The sequence below is a fragment of the Sminthopsis crassicaudata genome, chromosome 2 (genome assembly GCF_048593235.1).
Source record: "Sminthopsis crassicaudata isolate SCR6 chromosome 2, ASM4859323v1, whole genome shotgun sequence".
NCBI lineage: Eukaryota > Metazoa > Chordata > Mammalia > Dasyuromorphia > Dasyuridae > Sminthopsis > Sminthopsis crassicaudata.
The window spans coordinates 408,693,132-408,719,647 of record NC_133618.1 but is presented as its reverse complement, the minus strand read 5'-3'; the positions used below and the strand labels follow the sequence as shown (position 1 = coordinate 408,719,647).

At 34.2% G+C, this 26,516-nt stretch overlaps 1 protein-coding gene across 5 annotated transcripts in view; it reads left to right on the top strand.

The window, feature by feature from the left end:
* The window catches only part of EBF1 (EBF transcription factor 1), a 451,723-nt gene that overhangs the window by 13,460 nt on the left and 411,747 nt on the right, over window positions 1-26,516 (top strand). For all 5 annotated transcript variants that reach the window (XM_074291945.1, XM_074291944.1, XM_074291943.1 and 2 more), the window contains 2 exons: window positions 1,490-1,563; window positions 11,622-11,690. In XM_074291945.1, the coding sequence (XP_074148046.1) occupies window positions 1,490-1,563; window positions 11,622-11,690 (143 nt within the window). The remainder of the gene's footprint in view (window positions 1-1,489; window positions 1,564-11,621; window positions 11,691-26,516) is intronic.

Sequence of the window (26,516 nt, the reverse complement as noted above, 5' to 3'; positions counted from 1 at the left end):
TTTCTCATTTATTGAAATTTTATTTTGAAATTTGTTTATTTATCATAAAGAACCCTATTGCAATAATCATTTCATTTTTCTACTCTGATGAGAACAGTTTGACCACAATCTGCCATTTATTTATGTCCATACCATCATAGCTTTGAGTTTAACTTTCACTCACATTTAGTTTCAAAAGCAAATCATTTTCTCCTTAAAAACAAGTAGAGAAAAGCAAAAGAAATATCTGAATATATTAATAAGGTATTGGGGTTAATTAAGTTTTTACTACCATGAAGTTAAAGGTTATGTAAATGTGAAGTGTAATTTTATTAACAATTTGAAGTTGTGTTACATTTGAATTATACAGTGATGCACAGTTTGTTTGGCTAAAATATGTCCAAATACAAAATATCACGAATAGCAATAGCTATACTTTTTTCTTTGGCACAGATATTAGTATGTGGTGAGGAAATGTTGTATAGAGGTTAAAAGAGGGCAAATGTTGTATAGAGGCTAATAGTAGGCTAAAGTCACAAGATAACATTCCTTGTGAACTTAAGCAAAACATCCAAGCCCCAAGTGCTTTTATATAAGGAAAACACTCTGGCTTAGAGTGTGGTTTAGGATTTTTGGTACTGAGATTCAGATGAGAAGAATTTTTAGTTGAATGTGGGCAGTCTAATGGCTCTCCCCCATTTCCAACATATGTCAGTGCATATTTCTGTTTGGGTGGGTGAGAGTCTAAGAAATGAAGCAGGTTCTCAGGCTTGTTAGAGTGAAGAAGGATTTCCCCCAAACAATGATTCACATTGATGATGACAGAGTAGTTAAATGGACTAATTTGTATCACCCCCCCTCTTTTTTTTTTCTTTCTAGTTCACTTCCCTAGAACATTTAATTTCAGGATTGAGAGTGGCAAAGTTGTGAGGCTATCTCATAAATGCATTAAAAAAAAAAAAACAACTTACAAATATACCAGCTGGTTTAATTTTTTTTTCAGTGAATATAATCAAAAAGTTGTCAGACATTCTGATTCTCATCTATTTATACCCTAATTTCTCTCCCCTCCCCCATCATTGGTTTATTTTTATTTTGTAGGGCCTAGGGATAGAGATTGAGCTTGTGATTTCATTGGTACTGGGAAATCCCAATTGAGGAATTCCCTCTGCTAAGGCAGGTCAGCGTTTTCTCTGCAATTTACAATCTCTGAGAGTTTACCTGTAGCACTGAGAGCTTAAGTGACCTGACCAAGGTGTAATGTCATGTAACCAATGTGTGTCTGCGGTGCGTTCTACTCACCATTGTAAAGATATTCATTATTAGAATATTAAAATTGGTTGATCTTCAACAATATATCATGAAGCAATTGGTAAAGTACAACATCCTGCTGAATAAAGCTTCTTGGCTGACAACAATAGTAAATCATTCAAGTATTTAGTGTGATAATTTGTGTTTCTTTTTTGCCAATTGGATTTCTTTTTAACTAAAACTATGCTTATGTTTACAGGCCATAGTATATGAAGGGCAAGACAAGAACCCAGAAATGTGCAGAGTGTTACTCACACATGAAATCATGTGCAGGTAAGGATTTTCTTGTTTTCTTTTAATTAGCAAAGAAAAGATGAATTTGCATCTCAAATCTGGGTTCAAAAGAGGTCTGTTTTAGGGCATTCATTTCTCTTTCTTCCATAAGACAACCTAAAAGGAACAGTTAGATATGAACACTTAGGTAAAGTATCAGGCATCACAGGCGTTTTCAATTATTTATTAGATTTCATCTTGAAAAACATACATTTCCATTTTGATATCACAATATTAATGGGCACAGAACAGCCTCCTCCCTTCCTTTCTTCCAATTGAATAAAATACAATATAATCCTTTTAGTGTTAATATATGCACTCAACAACATTTCTAGTAAAATGAGTAAGGATTCTATTGATGTCAGCAGTCACTTTCATTTTGGTTAGACTTGAAAATTATAGTTCCCCTTTTTAATTCTCTCACTTAAAATTATGACCACTCCTTGCATAGACATAATTTCCCCCTGAACAGAGTGTTGATTTTTCTTGCATCAGAACTGCAAATCTTAGCTATACAGTATATAATCATGATAATGTAGATAGTAATTCTTTGAGGCAATGAGCTTCTGGAGGGATGGGAAGTATTAGCCTCAGAAATATATAAAAAAACCCATGTTACCTCCCAACCAGAATTTAAAATTTTTCTTATAACAAGACTGAAGGTATATTTTGAAAACAAGTGTGAATGGTACATTCATTCATGGGTTTCTACAGAAAAACCTGGGGAACAGCCATTTATTCCCTATCTTTGACTTTTTATTTTTATAAAAGTAACACCAAAGGCATATTATTTACAATACATTTTAAATAACTGGATACAGTACAAAGATGTCTGAATGCATCTGTGAAAGATAAGTGATTGATTACCCTGTCAACAATACAACCTTTTATATGTGTCCTATATTAACAAGTCCCATCACAAATTCTGACCAATCCAGTGCTTCTAGAAGTCTGCCATAATTCTGATGGATAGTGTCCACTATTCTTGGACTGGTATAAAAACTCATTTTCAAACTCAGAGTAAACTAGGTTTTTGTTTTTTTATTTTTTTAAGATTCTTTATTTTGTTTTCCTGCATTTAAAATGAAAATAGCTTTGTTTTCTCCCATGGCCAGGGAAATCACAAATATTTACTCAACATTTTCCTACTCTTACCAGTCTTTCCCTTTTCTCCCCTTCCAGCAACACCTTTCCCTCTATCCCACTGTCTACAACAACAAACTTTTAACATATCAGCCTATTATTATTATTTTTAATACATAGGCATCTAGCAGGTTCTCACCTCCTTGCCTGTGAATCTGTTAATTAATACAAAAATAGTTTTTTTTTTTTTAACTCTCAAGCAACAGCTTATGAAGGAACTAAAATGTGGTCCTAGATAACTATTTCTTTTTTCCAATATTCTATTTGGAAAAGATTAGAGATTTACTTTATAAACATATATTTCAAAAAGGAAATTGAATTGCATATTTCAGAATTAAACCAGCTAAATGCATTTTGTGATGTAAAACATTAAAAAAATATTAAACCCTTTATACTTTTTAGGCCATTTATTATGTTGAAAAAATACAAGCTACCCTCAATTAGCATGTCATTAATATGGAGTTTCTATGTTCCTTGCCTGTGATTCCAGCCAAGCAGGTAATAGACAGCAGAATGGATTTTAACTAGATAAGCTAATATCTGTATTTCACAGATTTGCATCTTCTATCTGCATGCATTTGGACCTAGATAGAATAATTCCATTCTTGAAATACTTAAAAGATGTATTAAGCCTTTCACATGTAGGCCTATCCTCTATTTATATATTTTTCTTGTTTTTAAAATTCATTGGTCCAAAGTACTTTATTATGCTGGCTTTCTTGCTTTACTACTGGTGCTCATTCTATTTTTCAAAAACATAAAATAGCAAAAATAAAAATCTCAACCCACTGAAGGCAAATTATGATGTTTGCTGCAAGGCTGATAGAGAAAAGCCATATTCAAAATGTCATATTGCTAATGTTACAGATTACAGTTTTCCTAGCTGCCTATAGATTTGTAAGGGGTGCTGTTTGTTTACCAGGCCGCCATGACCCTATTATACAAATCTGTCATCTATTGTGTTGCTAACACTCTTTTAAATTGCAAATCTGATGCTCTTTAGGGGGCTCAAGGAAAAAAAAATTCTCACTCTCCACACCATTCTATTTCTCTTGATTTCTTGCCTGTTGTAAGTGGAAGTTGGGATGTGCTGAATTTGCACCAGGGGTGCAAATGCAGGCTCAATTATAAGCATAAAATTAGAGTCTGTTCACCATTAATCAGCCCAGCTAATTGCTATGCACTACCATTAGCCATATGGTGTGAAAGACAGCTTGCTCTCCCTAAGATGAAATTTCTTCATTTCAGACATGAAATAGTGAGGGCTCTGGATTTCAAAATAGCTTGTTTTAGATATTTAATTTCTAAACAACTTTCTGCAGTGCTTTCTATCAAGGCTAACTGCACAATAAAACTTTGCATTTATGGCATAAAAGCAGTATATTTATAGTACATTGAAGCCATGGTATAGGGAACATAGAGAATTCCAATTTACAAGGAGGGACCCTGAATGATTTTGCTTTGTTGCAGACAAGACAGCGAGTTGGATCTCAGGTGACTGTTTAAGTTTAAGGAATCCATTGTGCTCCGCTTATGGGAAGGAAAAAAGCCATTTTGCTGGCTGGTTGTAGAACTTAACATCTTTAGATTATAATTATTATCATCCTTAGAAAAATAATCCTTTTGCCTCTATGGTACAGGAATCTTTCGCTGTTTTAATAGGAAAATTTATATATTTTTTAATAGAGCTTGGGTTTTATTAATAATTCATAGTAAAGGTTGAAATGACTATGTCCTGTTAAGAGTTTTCTTAAACCAAAGGTCCATAAGTTGTATGCATAAAAATGTGTCATATAACTCGAACTAAGAATCTAAATTAGGTATTCAGAGAACCTATTTGGAGTCTTCCAACTGAGGTATAAAGCACTAGATATGGTATCAGATGAGGGATCAAATCTTGACCCCTCCACTTATTTAATAGATCAATTCCAGAAAGTTATTGACTCTCTCTGGCTGCTGCAATTCCTTTGTAAAACAGAGATGATAATATTGGCAACCTCACAGGTTGTTGGGAGGAGAAGTACTTTTTAAGTCTTCTGGTGCTGTAGAAACAGCATGAGGAAACTGAGACCAAGGAATTTAAGTGACTTGCTCAGGATGACATGATAAGCATCATAAATTGATGAATAAGAATTAAAAATGGAATTATTGTTTATATAAAATTTATATTTATGTGAACTTAAAACAATTAGAAAGCTAAGATAACCAATCTTTTCCCCTTTCCACTCCCTAAGTCAGGAAAACCTGAGTTCAAATATGACTTCAGAAATTTACTAGTCATATGAACTTGGACAAGTCATCTCTGTTTGCCTTAATCCACTGGAAAAGAAAATTGCCAATCATTCCCATATCTTTGCCAAGAATATTTCATGGGCAGTATGGGCATGCCGTGGCCCAGAGATCATTTATGACTGAACAACAAGCATAACAAAAGATCCCTCACAGCTCTAAAATTACTTTGTCCTAATATATTCAACAAATATTTGCTAAACATCTATCAGATAGAGAGAGACTATATTAGATGCGAAGTGAGCTTGAATGTTTAGATAAATTATGATCCCTGTATTTATAGGGTTTATATCCTAGGAGGTAATTAAGTCACAAATTCAGATAATTTACTTTGGTAGTGTGAGAGATCTGGGCTCTCTATAATATAAGTATTTCCTTTATCAGTGAAGATTGCAATTTACCCAAACCTTCTTGTCTATGTAATTCTCACTAGGATAAAGAAAATCTACCCAGTACATTGGAGGTATTTTAATAGTATGGCTACCAGTCCAACATTAGATTCTCCCTATGTTATCCTTATTATACTGGCTTGTGTTTTCTTGCTACATGTGTGTGCCCTTTCTTTATATCACTTCTTTGCCTTAAAGACCAATAAATATAATACACATATTTCACAATAAGAGTAATGGAGAGTTGCAAAACAAATGGCAATTGATATATGTAATTATGACCTGGAATAGCTTTCTATATCAAACAGAATTTTGATTGTGCTCAGTTCAGTTTTAATGTTATAGGTTTAGTCTTATTCTTTAAATTGAATAAAGTTGGGGAGATTTGGGGGGAAATATTGAATGATTTATTTGAATTGAAAACTAATAAATCAATGTATAAAATTGAGAAATGGTGACAACCTTCTAATTAGAATATTTACCAAGTCAGAACATTAGATTGTCTAAATATTCTGGAGAAAGAAGAGTTTACTATGTCTCATCTTAAACCTTTATTCTCCGAGTTTGGGCAAAGAATAAATGCATAGTCTAACCTAAGGACTCAGTGAACCAACAGGTATTTGTTAGATCCCTGCTGTGTGCATTGTACTGTGTAAGGTGCTTTGAGAGATTCAAAGGAACAAACTATCAGAGCTGAAAGGGGCCTTCGAGGCTGGCTAGTACGACCCTTGTATTTTACAGATGAGATGATTGAGTCCTAAACAATTGAAATGTTTTACTAGAGGAGGAACAGCAAGTTAGTGAGGGAACCAGAACTAGAAGTTAGGTCTCTTATTTCTCACTATGGAATTTTTCCCCTTAGACTGAAGTATAAAGGGTGGCCTCTGCTCACAAGGAACTTACATTCTTTTTAAGGAGATCAGGTGACCTTTCCTGATGAAACCCTGGGAACAAGAAGCACCCCATATATAGCACAAGATATGAGATGCAACACAGATGGTCCAAAGTTGGGAGAATGTGGGATGAGTTATCAATGAAGGTTTTACAAAAGGAAAAGGTTTGAATTGGATATGATGGGATGGCTAATATTTGAATACATAGAAAGAAGGAAAGAGTCTGTTTGAAGATTCTGAAAAAAATAGCTCTTACATAGGTGACAGTGTTTCTCAGTTCCCAAGAAAGAACAAGGGCTGTTATTCATGAGAATTAAATCTGTGATTTTTAGAAATTAAGATATTGGAAACAAAATATTTCTTCCGTGAAACCATGTAGAATTATATCCTACTCGAGCAAATGACTGGTACTAAAGTTTCAGGCTTCTGAAATAAACACAGACCCATGATGGGGAAATATTAAATTTTTTTGCCTCATTTAAGGATATCCTTATCAGCTCATTAGAGATGAGCCTCTTGGGCAAGGCTACAAGGTAGAAACTCACATTTTTTTTCCTTCTGTGTGCAGGATCCCTTGGCAGACACAGGGCTTGGTCAGCAATGCCTATGCTGGGAATCAGGCTCCAACAGCTGGGATTGTTGGAGTTGATTTCTTTTTTCTTATTATTTGGAGGCCCTTAGGTGTAGTTATAGAGTAGGAAGCGGTCAAATACTGGGGTGTTGCTTCAATACCATGTGAAAACTACAGGGAGAAAATTCTGAAAACTTGCGTCAAGAATTTTCTAGGAGAAAGCTTACTGTCATGTATGAGGATCAAGAAGAGATAGTGTGATATAATGGATAGGAAATAGGCTTTAGTCAGAAAGACCTGCATTCAAGTGCTGTCCCTGTTCCTGGACAAATAATTTAATTTCTCAGAGCTCTTAGTGACTCTTTAGGACTGTAAGTTACAGAAAATGCACCAATTTGCTTTCTTCCCTGTGAGTTCTCCATACCAATGACCTCACAAGTCCAGTTTTTAATCCTATTAGGAACTATACTTCTAAAATTATTGCCGAATACATTTAAATCCCAAAATAATTCATTCAACAAACATATCTTAAGTAAATACTAGCTTCATGATACTTAGCAAGATACCTGTTCAGATATGAATTATTTGGAGGATCATAGGTCTTATAAATAGGATCTGATAAGGGAGCTAGCTGATAGATCATCTAGTCTACTTTCCTTATTTTACAGATCAGGAAACTGAGGCTTGGAGAGGTTAAGTGATTTACCTACTATCACCTAGATTGTAGTGTCAGCATTCAAACATGTTGGCTTGATGTCATATCTAGTGTCCTTTGTACTTCGTTGTAATACTTTATTATTGCTATTGTTGTTACTACTTTCACTAATATGCCCTGCCTTTATAGAACTCATACTTCTTATTATGTTTAATCTCTTAGATTTGCATTTGTTTCTACAAAGTAATTTTATATTAACTTATTTAATATGTTGCTTTAGGGAGACCTTATTCTTTATAGCTAAGAAGACTTGTTTGACTTTCACTTCTCCTTTCTTTAAGGTGGGAACTAACTATATCCCAGGAGAGTTCTGGTTAAGGAGCACCCAAATTCATACCAAAAGGCACTGCTCAGCATTATCTTTCTTTATACTTGTATAGAGAAAGCATTGCCTTAAAAAATGAAAAATTACTGCATTTGGACAACATAGGTATTTAGATGGCATAGTGAGTGATAGAGGAATTCTTGAGTTCAAATCTGACCTTAGCTTTAAATTCCAGTCTGGTCTTAGCTGCGTGGCGCTGGACAAGTAACCTGATTTTTGTCTGTCTCAGTTTCCTCATCTATAAAATAGGGATAATAATAGCACCTATCTGTCAATGTTATCAGAATAAAATGAGATGGTATTATATGTCAGAGAAAGGACTTGAACCCTTTGTGTTCTTGAGACTGACTTCCTTTTTCATTTCACTATCTTGACTCTACATCCTTATAGCACTTGACACATAAGTTTACATATATTATTTGATTAGTGCAACAACTCTATGGAGTAAGTTTTTTTAATATCTATTTTTGTCATATGGATGGATCTATGATCTAATTTTGTGGGCTGTCCCTCCAACAATACAGTTCACTACCCATTTACACCTTTTCATCTTGTCCATCATCCATAAACCTTCACTTCATGTCCACTTGATGTATAAGAGTGCCTTCTTTTAGATTTCTTGATACTACATGGATATCAAAGGAGCACATAGGCTGTTCTTCCATTATCCAGTTCTTATGATATGATTGACCTGCCTTGTCAATATATGACAATTGATAGGAGGAAAAACCATTTCAAGCTGGATATCTCTTTTAATACCTTTTATGACTATAGAGGAACAAGTCTTCTTTGATAATATGCTATAGACTGTTCAAACCCACTATATTTCTCTGTTGTCTTAGGGTGATCACAACTTTACATGTGAGGATACTAATTTTCAGGGAAGTTAAATGATTTGTCCATTTTCCCGTGGCTTAGGAAGCCACAGAGCTGGGATTTAAATGCAAGTTTTCTAACTCCCCTATATCATAGTTGCTATTTCTCAGTGGACTTTCACTGTGTTTTACTACGTAGCATTTTGTCTCAATACTTTGGGACTTTGTGGCCATAGTAAGATCCTAGGACAAGGTCTCTTAATATTTTGAGTATGTTTTCTAAATGATAAACAAATATATAGAATGGCACACTAAGTAGATTCTGGGTTTGGGGAAGAAAATCTAGTGATACCCTGAAATTAAGGTAAACAGCAAAATACTCCTATATTCACTATCAAATGTTAGTGTTAAAAAAGGACTTTACTCCAATCATTTTGAGATAGGATGTGACAAAAGACCCAGGGACTCTAAAAAATATTCTTCAATCATTCATTCATGATGTCTTTTTTTTTTTTAAATAAATCATGACTGCTAATTGATCTAACTCCTTTATATTCTGGTTTTGTTTTTGTTCTTTCCTTCTTTCTCCTTGGCCTCTCCCAATCTATTTTATTTCCTTTATTATGATTCTTTTTCCTAGTCTCTCCTTTTATCATTCTTTGATATTTTTCCCCTTGTTTTCTTCTATTCTCTATTACTTTCTATGATATCAGTTCTTCCTTTCCCCTCCTCTCCCCAGTCTTTTTATACTTTTCATTTCACATCAAGATATTTCAACACATTTCTTATGCTCTTCTTTATATAACAAATAAAAATACCATTTCTCATTTCATTGAGATCTTACCCAATTTCATCAGATTTGGAGGAAATGAACTACTATTCTATGGAATGGATAAAGTTCCTAATACAGCACTCTTTGCATAAATGGAAATCACAAAATATTTCTAATGGATGAGTGGATGTTAGATTCTATCACCATACTCTTGAATTGATAAGTGTAGGTAGACACAGTTAAGCATTGCTTCTGTATATAGTGGGAAAATCACAGATCAAGTTTGTTATAGAGGTTTTTGGTTTATATATCCTTTGGTTTTCCCTATCCCTCTTTTAAACTCCATTTCATGCAGGTGGTATAGAACTCAACACAAAGTAGAAATTGTATAGTCTATAACATGCTCTGCTGTAATCTCCTTGAAGGCAGGGACCATGCCTTAGTAATCTTTATGGGAATAATAATGACTACTGGAACAAAGGGTTATTTTGAGGATTAAATGAGATCAAGTAAAAAGCTTTGTAAACCTTAAAACATGATATAAACGTTATTGTTATTGGTTTATATCAGTCTGTGTGAATTGCATCATGGTAAATTTAACTTATAAATGTGATTCTTAAATGGCCCATTCTCCAAACGAAGAGCATTCCTCACAAATAATGTTTTAAAATCCTTTGGAATAAGATAAAATATTGGTTATAAGGCATGAAAACCTCAAAGTCGAAGTTCAAGTGGAGTCTGGGTAGGGGGATCTTATATTTCACATACTTGTTTTATATATAACCTGATAGAGGGCATCAGTTTCCAGGGTAAATCTTACCATAATATGAATGGCTGTTTATGTTCTCAGAAAATTTTAAATGGTATCCAAACTTGAACGCAAAAAGCAGCTGGCACACAAAGTTTGTGGCCTTTCTCTGCTATCCTCCTTTCACTTTTTAGAAATTCTGAGTGTAATGAAGGTAACCTTATTTTGGAGAGATTTTATTTGAAGGACACTCCCCACAAAGAGAATAGAGAGACTGCTAGATTTGAGATTACAAGTTTGTTGTTATTCAGTTGCATCTGATGCTTTCTGACCCTATTTAGAATTTTCTTGGTAGATATGAGAAGGAACTGAGACAAATAAGTTTTCCTGATTCCCAGCCCAGTACCTTATCGTCTTGTCTGGGGTAACAAGACCTGAATGCAAATCTCAGTTTTACTGCTTACTGCTAGTCACCTTGAGCTATGAGGTCAAGTACTGGAACCAGAGTCGGGAAGACCTGAGTTCAAATCCAGCCATATGTGACCCTGGATATGTCATTTAACTTCTATCTTCTTCAGTTTCCTCATTTCTAAAATGGGGATAATAATAGCACCTATTTCCCAGTGTTGTTTTGAAGATTAATGAGATATTCATAAAGTGCTTCAGAAAGCTTAGAGTACTATCATGACTGCCATATTGGACCTCAGTTTCCTCATCTGTAAAATGAGGGGATTTGTTTAAATGATGACAATGATCTTTTTAGCTCCAATTCCTATTGTCCTATCATCATGGGAGAGGGAAAAAAATGAATCTATCATTATTTCTACTTCTACAAAATGAAAAATAGTCAATCTTCCTATAACCCTGAACCTTTTTTACATTGAGTCCAAATGGCAATTATACACATTTTATATAAACTGTGAAAGCTGACAGGGAGCATAAAGAATTGGAATCAGAACCTCTTGCTTATGACTGTGGGACTGCCACTTAGGCCCCATGTAATCTCACTGAGGATCTCAGATTCTTGATTTGTAAAACTGTAGGGTTTGCCTATATGATTTCTTCTAATTCTAACATTCCATGATATGCTCCTAAGTAGGCTGGTGAATGGGATAACAGTTATTAGGTCTGTAATTCATGCCAGGAGGAGGATCCCTACCCCTGCCCCTCATCCCCCACCTCATGGTTCCTACCCAGCTGTGCCTGGAGAAGTTAAACATAATCATTAACCCAAAGGTGACCCAAATAGAATTTTCTGTCACAAAGATCGGTTGAGTTCCAGGTATGGCTTCATGGTAATTCTACCATATGTAACCCAGCAATTTAAACCTTCTGTCCGCCTAATGATAATTTTACAATGTAATGGTTGTACTAAATCCTTTCACTTTTGCTCTATAGCCGCTGTTGTGACAAGAAAAGCTGTGGCAACCGAAATGAGACTCCCTCAGATCCAGTGATAATTGACAGGTAGGGGCCACTATTCTTTCCTTGAATCCTTATTCCTCATTATAATGAAACACCTGCCCTGTGTCACTAACGGGCAAGGGTTATGGATGTATATGGATGAAATTTGGTTGTTGATAGTGAATTAAGCCGAGCTGTGACTGCAGTTCCCATGAAGGCCATATGGAATGTTATTTGGAGGGAGACCTGTTCCATGGAGGGCTCTGGTTTTGTGTCTGATTCATACTCTGAAAGGGATATTTTTTCTCCCCTGACTTTCTGTGGTTCAATCCTCATGCTGTGCCAGGAAGCTTCAGAAATAAAATAATAATAGTTTGTGATTTATGAAATGTGGTTGGGTACTTATAAATATTTAACTTTTATTTGAAAAATGTTTGAATCATTATCACTTTTAGCTACAGTAGTTCTGTTGGATGCAATCCATCTACATTTTAAGGTTTTTATTTATGCATAAAAGCAGTTAAAAGAGATCTGTGAACTAAGATTTTCTACTATTATTTTCCTGGTTTGATTGCTACTTTTACTGTATTGTGAGTTGATTAATTCATACTGCTTGTCTTAATTATTGTGTTTTTAAACAGATCCATATTACTAATCTGACATGACCAAGTAAATCATGGTAGAACAATAAATCTGTTTTAGTTGTATATTGCCATTTCAAGTCACTGTGCTTACACATTATGCAAAGTTGCATCCCAAATATTCATTTTACATTTTAATTATTGAAATTCATTGTATGGAAACATATATGATAAACCATTTGTTATGTAGCATTAGTCTTTGAGAGTTAAATGGTCTGGAAGGTTTATGGATTCTGTCAGTTGTCAGCTAGAAAGAGGAACATTTTCCACCAATCCACAAAAAGAACCTTGTAAGAGAGTGACTCTCTCTCTCATAAGGAAACATAAGGGCTAATCAAAAAATCTTTTCAGGGTTTTGGCAATTTTTTTTAAAAGGTGATGCATCCGTTTAATATGGATCAAATCTCCTTTGCTAGATTGTCCATCTCTGGTGAGCAATAAAGCAAAGAATATATATTCTATACATCTAGCCTTCATTAACACGTAACTTGTGTGTACAATAGCTCATCTCTTCCCTTACTAGGGCTAAAAGCCAAAGCAAATGTTTATTGCCAAATATATGCTTTCAGGTTGCAACAAAAAGAGAATTATTAAAGAGAGATTTTTAGCTTATGAAATAATTTAATATTCAGACCTCTAAAATGCATTTTCATTCTATGTAAGATGGAATGAAAGTTACATGTTTACGCTGACATGGAGAATTAAAAGGCCGAGTCTGTTTACATGTAGATACGTACCACACTTTTTCTGCAAAAATGTATAAATATTTGAGTTAGGCAAAGATTATAATACACACACACACACACACACACACACACACACACACACACACACAAGCACCATATCTATTGTATAGGCAATTTAGCTTAGTCAGTTGGCACTTTGGTAATCAATGTAAATATTATGTTAAGTTTTTTAAAAACAACATATTTTATGTAAAAAGAATAACTCTGATCAAAGCATGACTTCACATATTAGGCAAAGACTGGAAATCTCAAACATTCTGTTATGCATACAGTTCAGCTTAGATGATAAAATAAACCTTACCTCGCCACCCGCAATGAAACTTTTTTTTTTTTTTTTTTTTTTTTTTTTTGCTTGTGAATGGGTTAAGCTTTTAAGTTCTTCATTCGGTTTTAAATTGTGACTCTGATATAGAAGGTTGATATGACTGTGGTTTGAATAACATTTGATTTTGACCTGTTCCTGTGGGTTGCAATGGCATAAGAAACTTGACTCAGCAGTGCCATAATTAGCCCAGCCTGTGTTTTTGAAACAGGATTGTGTTACCTGGATTGCATTAGTACGGCTTCTATTGTTGCCGCTTTGCATCTGTCCCAGTAGGGTACTTAAAACCTTTTCTTGGCTGGGGTAGTTCAAACAATTTAGGCAAAATAAGTATGCACTTTATACTGTTGGTGGCTTTAGTAATATTACTCATGACATTTATCCTTTTCATTTTTTTTCCCTTTGGTTTGGAAAGTAGGAAATCATGTGTAGGCAGTGTCTCTCTTAAAAGGAGGGCTTTTTAAAACAGCTGAAGTACTAGAATATCTGCACAAGTCCTAACATATGTTTATTTGCCTCCTGTTATCACTTGTGCATGTGAACCATCTTTTTAAGCTACGATGCCAATTGATATGCAAAACCCCATTTAGCTATTTTTATTTGCATATGATTTTTCAGAATTTATTTGTCCTTTGGACTGCCAGAGCTTTAAAAAGCCCTCGTCCTCTCTGTGCTGACATGTGAAACTTCCATTTTTTAACAAGAAGAGAAGAGAATAACAGCAACAAAGAACTTATACAAGGAAGGGCTAAATAGAAAAGATTTTTCAATTCCATAAAATTGCTGTGAAGGAAAAATATGATGGCAACCGTGTTTGAATTTCATAGTTTCCAATTTGATTCCATATTACGGATTGCATAATATCTGTGTTACGTGCTTAGAGTTTGATCTGCTTTCAGATTTATGGATGCGAATCCCAGCATATTGTGTAAAATAGGCCACAAGGCCTGCATACATCAGCAATAGTAACTGTTTCTACAAGACATACAACAATGTGCAATTATGGAATTGGGACTGTAATCAATTGTTGTGTTGAGATTTAGCATAGTTTTCATACGCAGTCCCCAGTTGGACACCAACAATTTCTAATCAACTCTTCTTGCCCTTCAGATTTTGGAAGGACATTTCTTTATCACTTGAAAGACTTTAAGCTGTGGTTATTGCAGAAAAAAAAAAAAAAAAAACTATTTATAGGGTAGTTAGTCTTATGACTGGACAAAATTATTCTATGGAGCATAATAAGGTATTTTGTGATTTCAAACTTAATTCTAGTATTTGTTGCTAGCAATTTGGGGAAAGCAATGAGCTAGAGGGATCTTGTCAAAATAAGTGGAATTTTAAAAATAACATTGACTGCTTTCAAGATCTGAACTAGGGAATGGGCTCTCACACTTTACTATGATTGAACCCAGCACAGTGAGAAAAAGAGACCTTAATAATTTTTATATCATTATAGGAATTTGTTTTGTGTTTCCTGTAGATAGTAATTATCATAGATGTTTCTAAATATCCAGATTTTGGAAGTTGGTTAGGCATGGCTGTGGTTAAATGTGTTAGTCTGAATAGTTGATGATCAGGAGCTAATGACACCATTACAGTTGAAATGATTGGTTGCATGGCAATTATTGTTAAATTTTAAAAAAAATATACTTCCTGTTATTAAATTAAGTTCAAGATTGATTTAATATTCACACAGTAACTGGTATTTGAATGTAAAAGGTTTGCAATAAAATTCTTGTACAGAAATTGAATAAATTGTAGTTTTATTACCACATTGAATATCCTTGTGTCCTAACCTTTTTCCTTAGAGTTATCTTAGTTCAATAAATAAAACCTCATTAGACTATTCCCATTTCAACGAGTTTATTAAATTTTGCAGGAGTAATTAGCATAAGCTGTGCTAATTTTTCTGGAAGACTAATGAGAGAGGTTCTTAATTAGGTTTGCTTTGTAAGAATCAGAAAAGATGATAATGACAAAAGTCACATAGGGTAGAATAAAATAGGAGCCCAATTTTATAATTTTTCTAAATCTATGAAGGAAACTTCCATTTCTTATTATGTGAGAATTTAAAAAATTTATAAATAAGCATATTAATAATTATTAAATATGTGGTTAGTTTACTTAAACCTTCAATCCCTATTTGTACTTAAAAAAAAAAAACTTTAGTTTTCTAGAACTAATTCAGTATATACTACTAATCTAGTACTGTTTTAGATGAACATAGATCATTTTGTAAGCACATTTAGTTCTCTGAAATATAGTATAAAATCCCTTTCAAGTAAAGAACTCAAATTTCAGGTCAGATAAGCATTAAGATTCCAATAAATCAGGAGGATAGAAATTTTCTATTTTCTTTCAATTTGGGATACAACAATAGATAATATACTCTGCCAAATGAGTAAAGGTTGAGATTAATTTATTTTTTCATATCTATGTAATATCAAAGTTTAGTTGTTACCAAAAAAGAATGATATTCTTTTATAGAATATGTAGATTTGGTAAATCACAGAATTTTCCCTCATACAACTTCTTTCTCAGTGAATTCTTTCTCCATTCTGTTCAAGTACAATATAGCTGAAGAAAAAAAGGAATTACTTGGATATTATGTGTGTATGTGGGATGTGTGTGTATGGAAATGTCAGCTTATATATACCCATAAAGATTTTTGATTTGCTGGTTGTAATTTACATATTGAATATGATGATTTTTTTCACTAATTTGTGTCTTTCTCACTCTTAAGAAACATTTCCTATATAGTTTGCTTTTGGCACCCATAGAGCCTTACCATATAGCCTTAACTATCACTGACCTATAGTGACCCACACAAATTTTTGTAATCTTAAGAACAGATATTATTATATGGAATCCTTGTCTTAACATTCAATTAAATAATTTTTCCTTCTCAATTTTGGCTTTCTAGGTGCCAAGGATTTCATAAACTTCTTGTTGGGATTCTCAAATATAATCCAAATTCATCTCAATTTCATTTATATGTTGATTACTTGGTAGATTATGTGACAATTGTTAGATATGATCAATTAAGAAAACATTGAGAAAATAATTTGGCTTGATTATTTCAAAATTAAAGTCATCTTATTCTACTTCATTGAAAAGGAAGAAAACAAAGTTGAAAGTAGGTTTACAAAATCAATTAGTGACTAGATTGATATAGTCTGTACTTCTGAATTCTGTAGGAACTTTTGTGTTAAAAACCAGAAGAGAGCAATGGTACGTTACTCTAGGCAGATTTTTCTCCACATGAAGTGGTATTTTTTTTAGTGGAATATATTCTTATGCATGTAATGAGAAGTGGGAAGAATATGGAAAACATTAGGCTTTGGATATGGTTTCACTGTAGAAAGGAATACATTTTTCCAAGTGTGTGAAGGCATCTGGGACCCTTTTAACACAAATGGATGTGATATTGGTGATATTGGCTAATTTTTTTTCATCTATAATCATAGGTAAAAATCCAAGATGCAGTTGATTCATTAATTTTCTGTTTCCTCTAAGATAAACTTTCTCAAACAATGTGAAAATTAGTACTACTCTTACCAAATAATAAATTTCTTTCCTGTTCTGTGGCTTCCTTTCATTATCTTTCATCTAAAATTTTATTTTGGGAGTCTACTTTTAATTTAGGGTGAATTATTAAACTTACTTGACTTGGGTATCATTCGTAATGGAAATATGTAGGTATCAGAAACAGGATAACTAAAGATATCTGATTAAAATTTCCCAAAGCACTAATAAGCCATTTATACTAAATGATTTCCTAATCTTTAGTGCTCCATGTAAGTGTGCAAAGGTGAATTATTCTTTACAAAGTTACCTACAACCTAGATAATTGGTGTTCTCTTTGTTATTTTGAGATATTTTCATTTTTCAAAAGATAAAAGTGTTGTCTGAATCACTGCTACTGAACATGGATTCATTGCTGTTTAGTAACTTCTTTACCTTTAAACATTTGCTTTCTCAGTGGGAATTTTTACATGATCATTAGTGATGGGATTTATGTGAAAATCTATCCTTTTAAAATCCATCAAATATTTAATTTTGCGAATGAAAAAGCCATGTACATTGGTGCTCCATGACTGTGAGAATATTAATTCAATAAGCAAATAAGTCCGAATTTTCTTTGCCTAGCAGCTATTCTCCAATCTTCAACTAAGATACATTAAATGTATTTCAAATATGCTGACATTATATCATAATGCAAAGTACTTTGACATGGCATAATACTAATGTGGACACTCCATAATGAATAACAGTGGTTTTCCTGTAAAGGAATTATTGGTAACAACTTCCAAGAAATGTATTTAACTCAGCTTCAGAGAAATAGCAGTTGTGTGTATGTGATGTAGCAGTTCAGATCTCGCTGTGAGTTTTCATTTTCTAACCCCATCATCACTTTTCTCTTGTAACAGTTCTGGAAAAGTACAGAAAGTTAGTACAAAGTCTCCTTGTGTCATATTAGCAACTTTGTGCAGTCAGTTTGTGATCAGAATATATTACTGCATCAAAAATGTTTGGTTTTTCTAAAGGAAGTTACCTAAAATGAGAAAACAAAATTCCTAGAACCACATCTCCAAATCTTTCTAACCCACTATCACCCCCATGCATCTAAGTTTACAAAACTTCTTAAAGAGACCCAGTAAAATGGGAACAAATAGTTTAAAAATCCCTTTTGAAGTGTCATAGAAAAAATAAATTCAATGCTTTTAAAAATTCATATGTGATATGAAATGGGTCACACACAATTTTTTTTCTTCCCATGTTACAGTCTATGTAACCATATACTACACTGGACAATATAAAAGTGACCTAAATGCTCCAGTTGCAGTCAGTAAAATATGGTGAACAGTACAGTTTTGTCTCTGGTTGCTTGGTGCCTCAAAAGGTGCAGGCAGATGAAGATAAATCTCTTGAACAAACTATTTCTCCAGTTACAAGCCTTTGTCCAGAAGCAAATAAAGGTTTTAGAGTTACAGTATCTATTGTAATAGAATTTTAATTGTGCTAAACCAGCTAAACTGTGATGCTAAAGATGTTTGAATTTTATGGGGTGGGTGGGTGGGGAAAGAGATTAATGGGGTTGGGGAAGGCATATACGTGCACATATTCCAGAATGCTGTATTTTCTTCTGTCAGTTATAAAGTCAAGCTAAAAATAAATAATAATAATAAGCTTAATAAACTACTTCTTGAGGGGAAAAGTTAGTTTCTAATAAAAGTAATATTTTTGGTGTTTTAGGACTTTTTTCTTTTGGAAAATGAAGCTTTTGGTTCTGGCTCCAGAAAATGGAAAAACAACAAAAGTGAAAAGAATCAGGAACCCAAAGTCCATTTATAATGATTTAACTAAACATGCTAGTAAATCACACAGCTTTCTCTGACATATCAAGCCCAGAGATATAACTATACCATGTAGTTAACTGTTTGAGTCATACTAGTTTTGTAATAGAATATAAAAGTAATAGTGTTAGCTAACACATCTTTAATAAGATATTGGCCACTGCCCTGCCATATGCTACAGAGCAGGCTCTCACTCTGTGGGGCTTTTGATTCCTCTCAATAAGATTATTTCAAATACTCTAATCCTGAATCATTGACATGAATACAAAAGCCTAGTGACATCTAATAGATGCCTCTTAGCTTTGCTTTTCCTCTTGTTCCTCTCCTTTTTCTTCTCTTTTTACCTGACAAAAAGCTTACAGACACTTGGGCTCTGTCTCTCAGTAGCAGCATGGGGGGCTCCTCATGAAATATAAAGGAGGAAAAAGGACTGACACAGGGCTGATAAGCTACAGAGTAAAGGACCATAGATTAAAAGTAAATGCCAGTAAATCCTACCCACTACACTCACTTGTTCTTTTATTGTTTTTTTTAACACTTTCGGTGCCATTGAAGGGAGGGAGGGGGAGAGAGAAAGAAGAGGCAATCCCAAACTCATGCATTGCAATTAGGAATGACATCAAGTACTACATAATATTTTATAGGCTTAACAAGGATCTCAAATTTTAATTTGTGCTAATTTTAAAAAAGATATTGTCCAGAAATGCCTTCTAAAATACACCCAGTACCACTCTCCTCTTTTTCCCTTCACCCCCCGCTTCCAAAAATTTGTTGGAAACTTTTTTGTTCAAGTGGATTGTTTAGTTGAATATCTACAGTATTTTTCATCTTTGGGGGAAAAGCCTTTTCTATACAGGTTGACAGATTTTGCCACCTTTACTGTAGAAGAAAATTTTCTTTTAAAAATGATTCATTGAAAAATAATCAAAATGAAAGCTCAAGGTGATTGTAAGAAATTAGTGGATTATCTTTAGTAGGGTCTCTCTGATTGTTAGCATATGAAAGTTATGGCTTCAATGCACCAATGAGCTCACCCCAGGCCAAGCTTTTTGGTCCCCCAACTTATACTGTGAAAAGATGATCCTGGAAACAGCTTGCTGTACAGTTGAATGCCTTCACTAAAGTTTTTTTCCTCTTTTTAAGTCCAAAGAAATCATGTTTTGACTAATGTCTTTTACTCTGCAGAATATCAGAAAATACACTCACTTTCATCCAACATGTCTGTTATTTTACAGCTTAAATTTCAGGATTTCTCCTCCCCTTTTGGTTGTACTTCCCGCTAGTTAGGGACTTAGTCTATTAGTAATTTTTAGGAATATATTGTTTCAGTTACAGTTTTTGGTGCACGTAGTCACACTATTGGCTGATATCCCAGAAAAAATCTTGTTTAAATTTCTGTACCTGTTTCAAATATGGCAAAAAATTTTCATAAAAGTAGTGGAATGAATGGCATGTTCTATGTTCATTAGAAACTCCTTTATTTTGGAAAAAAAAAGATATGATAGGGAGTTTTAAAAGCTATCTTTGAAGCCTCTAAGTACAGTGGTAAGAGATGAAAAATCTGCTTGATGTAGTCTACCTTTCTCTGTACAACTTTGTTGATATTCCAACTTCAGATTCTAATTTTAGGATAATTTTTTAAAAAATTGTTTCCTTGTGCTTGTGGCAGTGATGATTGAAGAATATCCTTTGAAATCCTGATATACATTGATTAAATATTAGTATTTGGATTCTAGTCTATGAGCATCTTTAAAACAAACAAACAAGTATATATTTGTAAAAAGTAGCTTGCATTTGAATCTTGTGAGGCAGCATGGGTAATAGAGAGGACTGGTCTTGTAGTTAGGAACATTTTAGCAGAGTGGAGAGAGTCAGAGGAGCCAGGTGTAAATTCCAGCTCTGCTGCTTAATAGCTGTGTGGCCAGGGCAAGCCATTTAATATTTATGGGTCTTAGTTTCCCCATCTGTAAAATGAAAGGTGGGGGGTAGTGGATTAGGTGACTTTGAGGATCTTTCAGTCTTGCCTCTGTACTATAAGTGGCTGTTTAACAATGGACAATTAAGTTACTGACCCCAGTATCCCAGACAACTCTCTTAGACTATAAATTACAGTATTTGTTGCCTATAGAACCGAAGGGAGTTTCTTCACAAGGACTTCCTCACATTAACAGCTCTTCTACCCCTGATTTTTTTTGAAGAGTGCTTCAATTTGTTTTTCAAAGCAGCACTGAATTAAATATGACAGATACCACTCTTTTGTCATAAATTTGAATTCATGCAGTTGTTGAGTATATTGTTTATTCATTGATGGGACATCTATGTAATTTAATATGAAGAATATGGTTACTAAAAGGGATAATTTGTTATATTTGTAACACTATTGTTCTTTGATTCCTGGCTCAGTTTCCTTATCTGTAAAATGAAAGATAACAGTTATAACCTTCTGTCCTTTGTTATTCTTTTCCTCTCTCACTCCTCTTAAATATATTCTTTATCCATGTAATGACTTCCCAGTTCTCCTTGTCATCATACCTGTCCTAGTATTCTTTCGTTCACAGTTTTAACAAGTTAAACAATTAGGGATTAGATACTTATACTCCTTGAACCAGCACTGTTCACATTTTGCCACATACCCTTCTAATCTTTAACTCCAGTTGCTGCTGCCTACTCCATTCCCTCCCTCCTTTGTCCTATCCCTATGTCGTTGAATGTTGTTGGATGGAGGCACAAAATCACTTCAGCTTGGTGCCCTACAAATTCATATTATTGAGCCTCAACTGGGCCCTCACTGCTGCATGGTAATTTTTTTTTTATCCACCCTTGATAAAATGTCATACTCTCCAAAGACAGTCACTATTTTTCTCTTATTTCCTCAAGTTTCCAATACCATCTCCAACTCTCATTCATCAACAGATATAGATATAAGTTGTGAGGATATTTATCTTCCCTTTCTTCATATTTTAATGCCTTGCCATCAAGCTTCAACATATCTTCTGTCTTTTCTTCTCTTGCTTCTGTTATACAGGAGGAAGCTAATGCAGCTATGCTACAAGACTCATCTGTCCCTCTACCAATGCCCTTGACTTCATCCTCATTATCTTTATTCTAACTTTGCCTGATTTTGCTTTCTTATTCTTTCTATATAAGTTTTCAGCCTTGATCATACTTATTCTCTCTTTTCACTTATTTCTGTCCTTTATTTCTTCTTCAATAGCTCCCATCTTTCATCAACAAACATTCTTCTATTTCTCCCATCTTTGAACAGCCTTAATTTCACTATGCTTGTAGTCTGAAGTGATTGTCCATTCTTTCAACTCCCCTTTCATTGCTAAGCTTTTATAAAGAATTGTTTACATTTACTGCTTCCACTTCCTTACCACCCACTCAGCCTTCAGTTCTTTGAGGTTTGGTTCCTTATACCACCACTTTAATGAAAATACTTCTTCAAATCCTATCTTAATGGACAAATCTGATTTTCTGAGTCTTCATCTTTCTTGACTTTTCTACAAGTTTCAGCATCCTTTTCTGGTGGATGTTGGTGTTTTCTTTTGTTATTGGTGGTGTGTGTGTGTGTGTGTGACATAGTTTTCTCTGTCTGCCTGCTTCTTTTTTTCTTTTGCTGGATTAACATCTAGCTCCCCTGTCTGCTTATTCATTGAGGTGGACATCTTGAGTCCTTTTCCTTTCTTTCTATATCCTCCCTTAATGGTCTAATTTGCTCAAATTTCCATGCAGTTGACCCTTAAATCTCAATGTTCAATCCTTTTTCTTTCTTAGAACTCAATTCTATACCTTCTACTGCCTGCCACGTAAATCTCCTACTGAATATCATGCTAGCTCAAATCTCAAACTCAACATGTCCAAAAGCAAACTCATCTTCCCATAAAAATGTTCTTCCTCCAAACTTGCTTACTATTGTTGATGGTTTTCACTCTGAGTCAGTCATCTAGCATTTATAAATGCTTATTCTGTACTTCCAATTACCCAGATGTACTAGGAGTACACTACCAAATACTAAAAACCTCAGAAGTGTCTTTGATAATTCATTTCCTCTGCACTGTCATACCAAATCAATTTCTAAGTTGTGTTAATTCTCTCTCTATTTTTCACATTTATACCCTCTTCCCACTCATGACCATCACCTTAGTTCCATTGTCACCATCTGAAAATGATGACTGATAATAAAGGCTGTCCTTGCCACCAGTCCCAGAATGGCAACTCATTCTTCACATAACTGCCAGAAAAATCTGATGAAAAGTGCAGGTATGTGTGATTATGTTACTCTTCTTCTCAAAGATCTTGAATGGCTTTCTGTTTCTTCTAGGATAAAATGCAAATTTCTAAACCTGCTTTTTAGGTCTTCTGCCATCTGGTTAAAAACCTCTCTTTCCAGTCTTATTTCACTTACATTCCCTTTCACCTGTTCTCCATTCCAGTCAAAGTGGAAATGCTTCTGCACCCACTCTGAACTGGTCATGACATTTCCAATCTCTGTACATTTTCAAAAGCTGACCTACATGTTTGGAATACATTCCATCTTTGATTTTTCAGTTTTTATCTTTCTTTAAGGCTCGAACTTAAGTTCTGTCTCTTTCATGAAGCCTTTCCTGAATCCTTCAGTTGCTAATTTTCTCTCCCTCCTCACAAAGTCTATAACACTTCTTGTGAACTCCCCTTTAGTTTTCTTTCTCTACTTGCTATTATACTGTTCATGATGTATTTCTCTAATAATATATAAGCTTGTTGGAACCAGGAACTCCCCCCCCCCTTTTTTGTTTTCAATACATAGTAGGAACTTAACAAATATGTTCAGAATTGAATTTGCTATCATTTAATAGCAAGTGTCTGCTGTGTATAGGGCATTGGAGTATATAAAATATTTAATCAGTATTTAGTCAATGCTCTCTAAGCATGAGCTTAGATTCTAGCACCTGCCTTATATGGTGGTTGTGGGGAAAATGCTTTTCAAATTTTAAAGCATTTCTATAAATGAAAGGCTACAAATATTCTTTGGACCTTAGTTTCCTCATCTATTGAGTGAATTGTTACTAAGGTCATTTCTAGTTTGAAAATTCTATTTATTCTAGTCAACCACTTTGCTAAGTGTAAACTGAAGAAAGAAATTTCTTATTATGGCTTGGGACTCAATCTAGGAAGTTTGCTGCAATTTTGTTAATTATGTTGTTGTTTTTTTGGGGGGGTATTGAGATGGCTTTATCACAACCATCTAGTAAATAAATGTGAAAAGACAACATTCTTTGAGAAATAGAAACTGTTTTATAGGAAATGGTAAAGCACTGAATTTATTACATTTAAAAATGGCAATCCCTACATGATTATAGTGCAAATCTTCTCATTGCTTAGCTAGTTAATTGACCAAGTAAATCATAGTGCAGACATGTAAGTGAAAATCTCTCTTGTTGACATTCTCATCTACACTTTCAAGCACAGGTTCTATTATTAACTAATATTGCTATTACCCACAATGATATGACTTAAAAAATACCCTCATCCATTGCACTTCTGAAGATATAGGAGAATTTTGGGAATGCCTTGGTTTTGCCATGGCAACACGGTTATCTCCCATTATTCTGTCAAATGTGAAACAACTTTTAGCTAGCATATATCAAAGCAAGCTTTTGTTTTACCCAATATGCAAGAGCCTTAAGAACTCAGTATTTTACCTCTTCCAAGCAGGTATTATATTGATGTGCAGCTTTGGTGATTGAAGGGTTAATGAATTGCCACCTCCTTCCAGAAATCCCATCATGTGCCTGGTTGACTCTGAAAGAAGGGGCTTGAAGTTGCCTACGGGGCATCCCTTTTCCCAGCTTTTTCTTAGGCCACCTGGGCAGATGAGATCCTCACTAGCATGTCCCTAGGACACAAAATCCAATCAGACGCTGCCTCTTCTGGTCTCAGTGACCTGCTTGCTTGGAAAAGGAGGAGAAACAGAGGGGAGCTAATATTTGATAGGCTACATCTTCTGGCTTTAGGGGGCTCCTGTATCTGCATGAGGAAGGAAGTTCTTCCTTCGTTTCCAAGATAAGGTGTCATTCAAGAGAGTCTGCGCTGAACTAATCAGGTTAATTGAGAGGCACTGAATAGTCCTCATTGAGCTGATCTCTTCTTCCTGTTAAATGCAGATAGCACAGACAGAGAGATTTCACATCTTGTAGTTCTTTCTACATAGCACACGAAATCTGTAAGCCAGCATGGAACTTAGTTGAACAGAATGTTATTAGGGCTATTTGAAGCATGAATTTTTCTTGTATAATAAACAGCATAGCATTTTAAAAACCTTTTTTCTTCCTCTAAGACTAAAGCATTTAAGTATATGAGTCATTTGACATGTTCTTCAGTTTGTTTGTTTGTTTTTTGATGTTAAAGTAAATTTAGCATGCTAGATCTGCTGGGAAAAAATTCGTTCAAGAATTCAAAGACAAGGAGACTATTTTATTGGTGATTGATGCTTATTTTTTTATGTCTTGGTCTAGTGTATCATTAGAGACAAGTAGCTCCTCCAATTATTATTTATCAACATCCAGATGCTACTAAGTTGTTTACCTCTCAGTAATTTTATTTCTGACCTCTGTTTGCCATTTTGGAAAACAAGGAATGTTTCTCTGCTTGGAGAAGGAAAGAGTAAATTAAACTTAATTTTGTGACCAGGAAGTTGCTCCTCTTCTTTCTCCAACTCAAACTGATTTGTTATAGTTTAATTTAAATACTATCCTTGTCTATTTCCCCCCTCCCAATTCCCCTTTCTTTGGAAGTTTTGGGAATGACTTTAATTATCTCAGCAATCACATTCTCATTGCTGCCCCTGCGAAAGTGTGTAGTCATGGATTGCTAGGATTATTTTCTTTAGCACTTGGGGATAGAGAAACCGGTTGTTTCAAAATGAGAACCAGCTGGCTTCTCAAAGCTGTCATTTAATGGGGAGCCACTTTTATACACAAAGCCTTAGCCTAGGTTAGTCATTAAGTCAAACCCCAAATCAGCAGTGTTTGGTCTATCACCCTTTATTATATGCTGAGCTAGGGGTGATTTTGTGGATGTAACAGAAATTGCATCTTTAGTTTTGCTATGTGACTAAGCTCTAGCTTTAGGAGGTAGCTGTAATAAAGCAAGTACACATTCCCCTCTCAGTATGACATTTTATTGACTTGCATTCTCCAAATTCAGAAAATAAAATTAAATCCACGATTCAGCATAATGTTTCATTGACATGCATATTAGGTGGCTTAAAGGAATCTATCTATATACCTATAAGCAAGATGCTACTCAGATTCATAGGATCAGTGAGAGGTCAGAAATAACTTCTGCTATCAAACATCTTTTATCTGTTGTAAAGTAAAGACAAAGACAATATACCATTTATGCAGACACATATTTATTTTCTTATTAATTTTATGCATTTCCAAATTCTATTTGAAATGGGAAGCATTCAGGAGTTGAGTATGTGAAAATATATGAAATACTTTGGGGATGTTATGTCACAAAAAAACTATAAAGCAAAAAAAAAAAAAAAAAAAAAAAAAAAAAAAGAGGCTCCAAAGACACATGAACCCATGACAGATGGTAAATATTTGTTTTGAAGATTTGATTTTGGAAACTAGGTTGTACTTAATAATTGTTGAAATCCAATATTAATTTATTTATTGTATGTAAAACTAATTTCTAAGAAAATCAGGGTAAGGGATTGCACTGGGTATAAAGAAATGTTATTGTACACACATAATGATTTGTTTTACTTTGTTTAATTAATATAAAATACCTTGGTAAAAGCATGGAAGATAACATTTTTTTTGCATCAATGT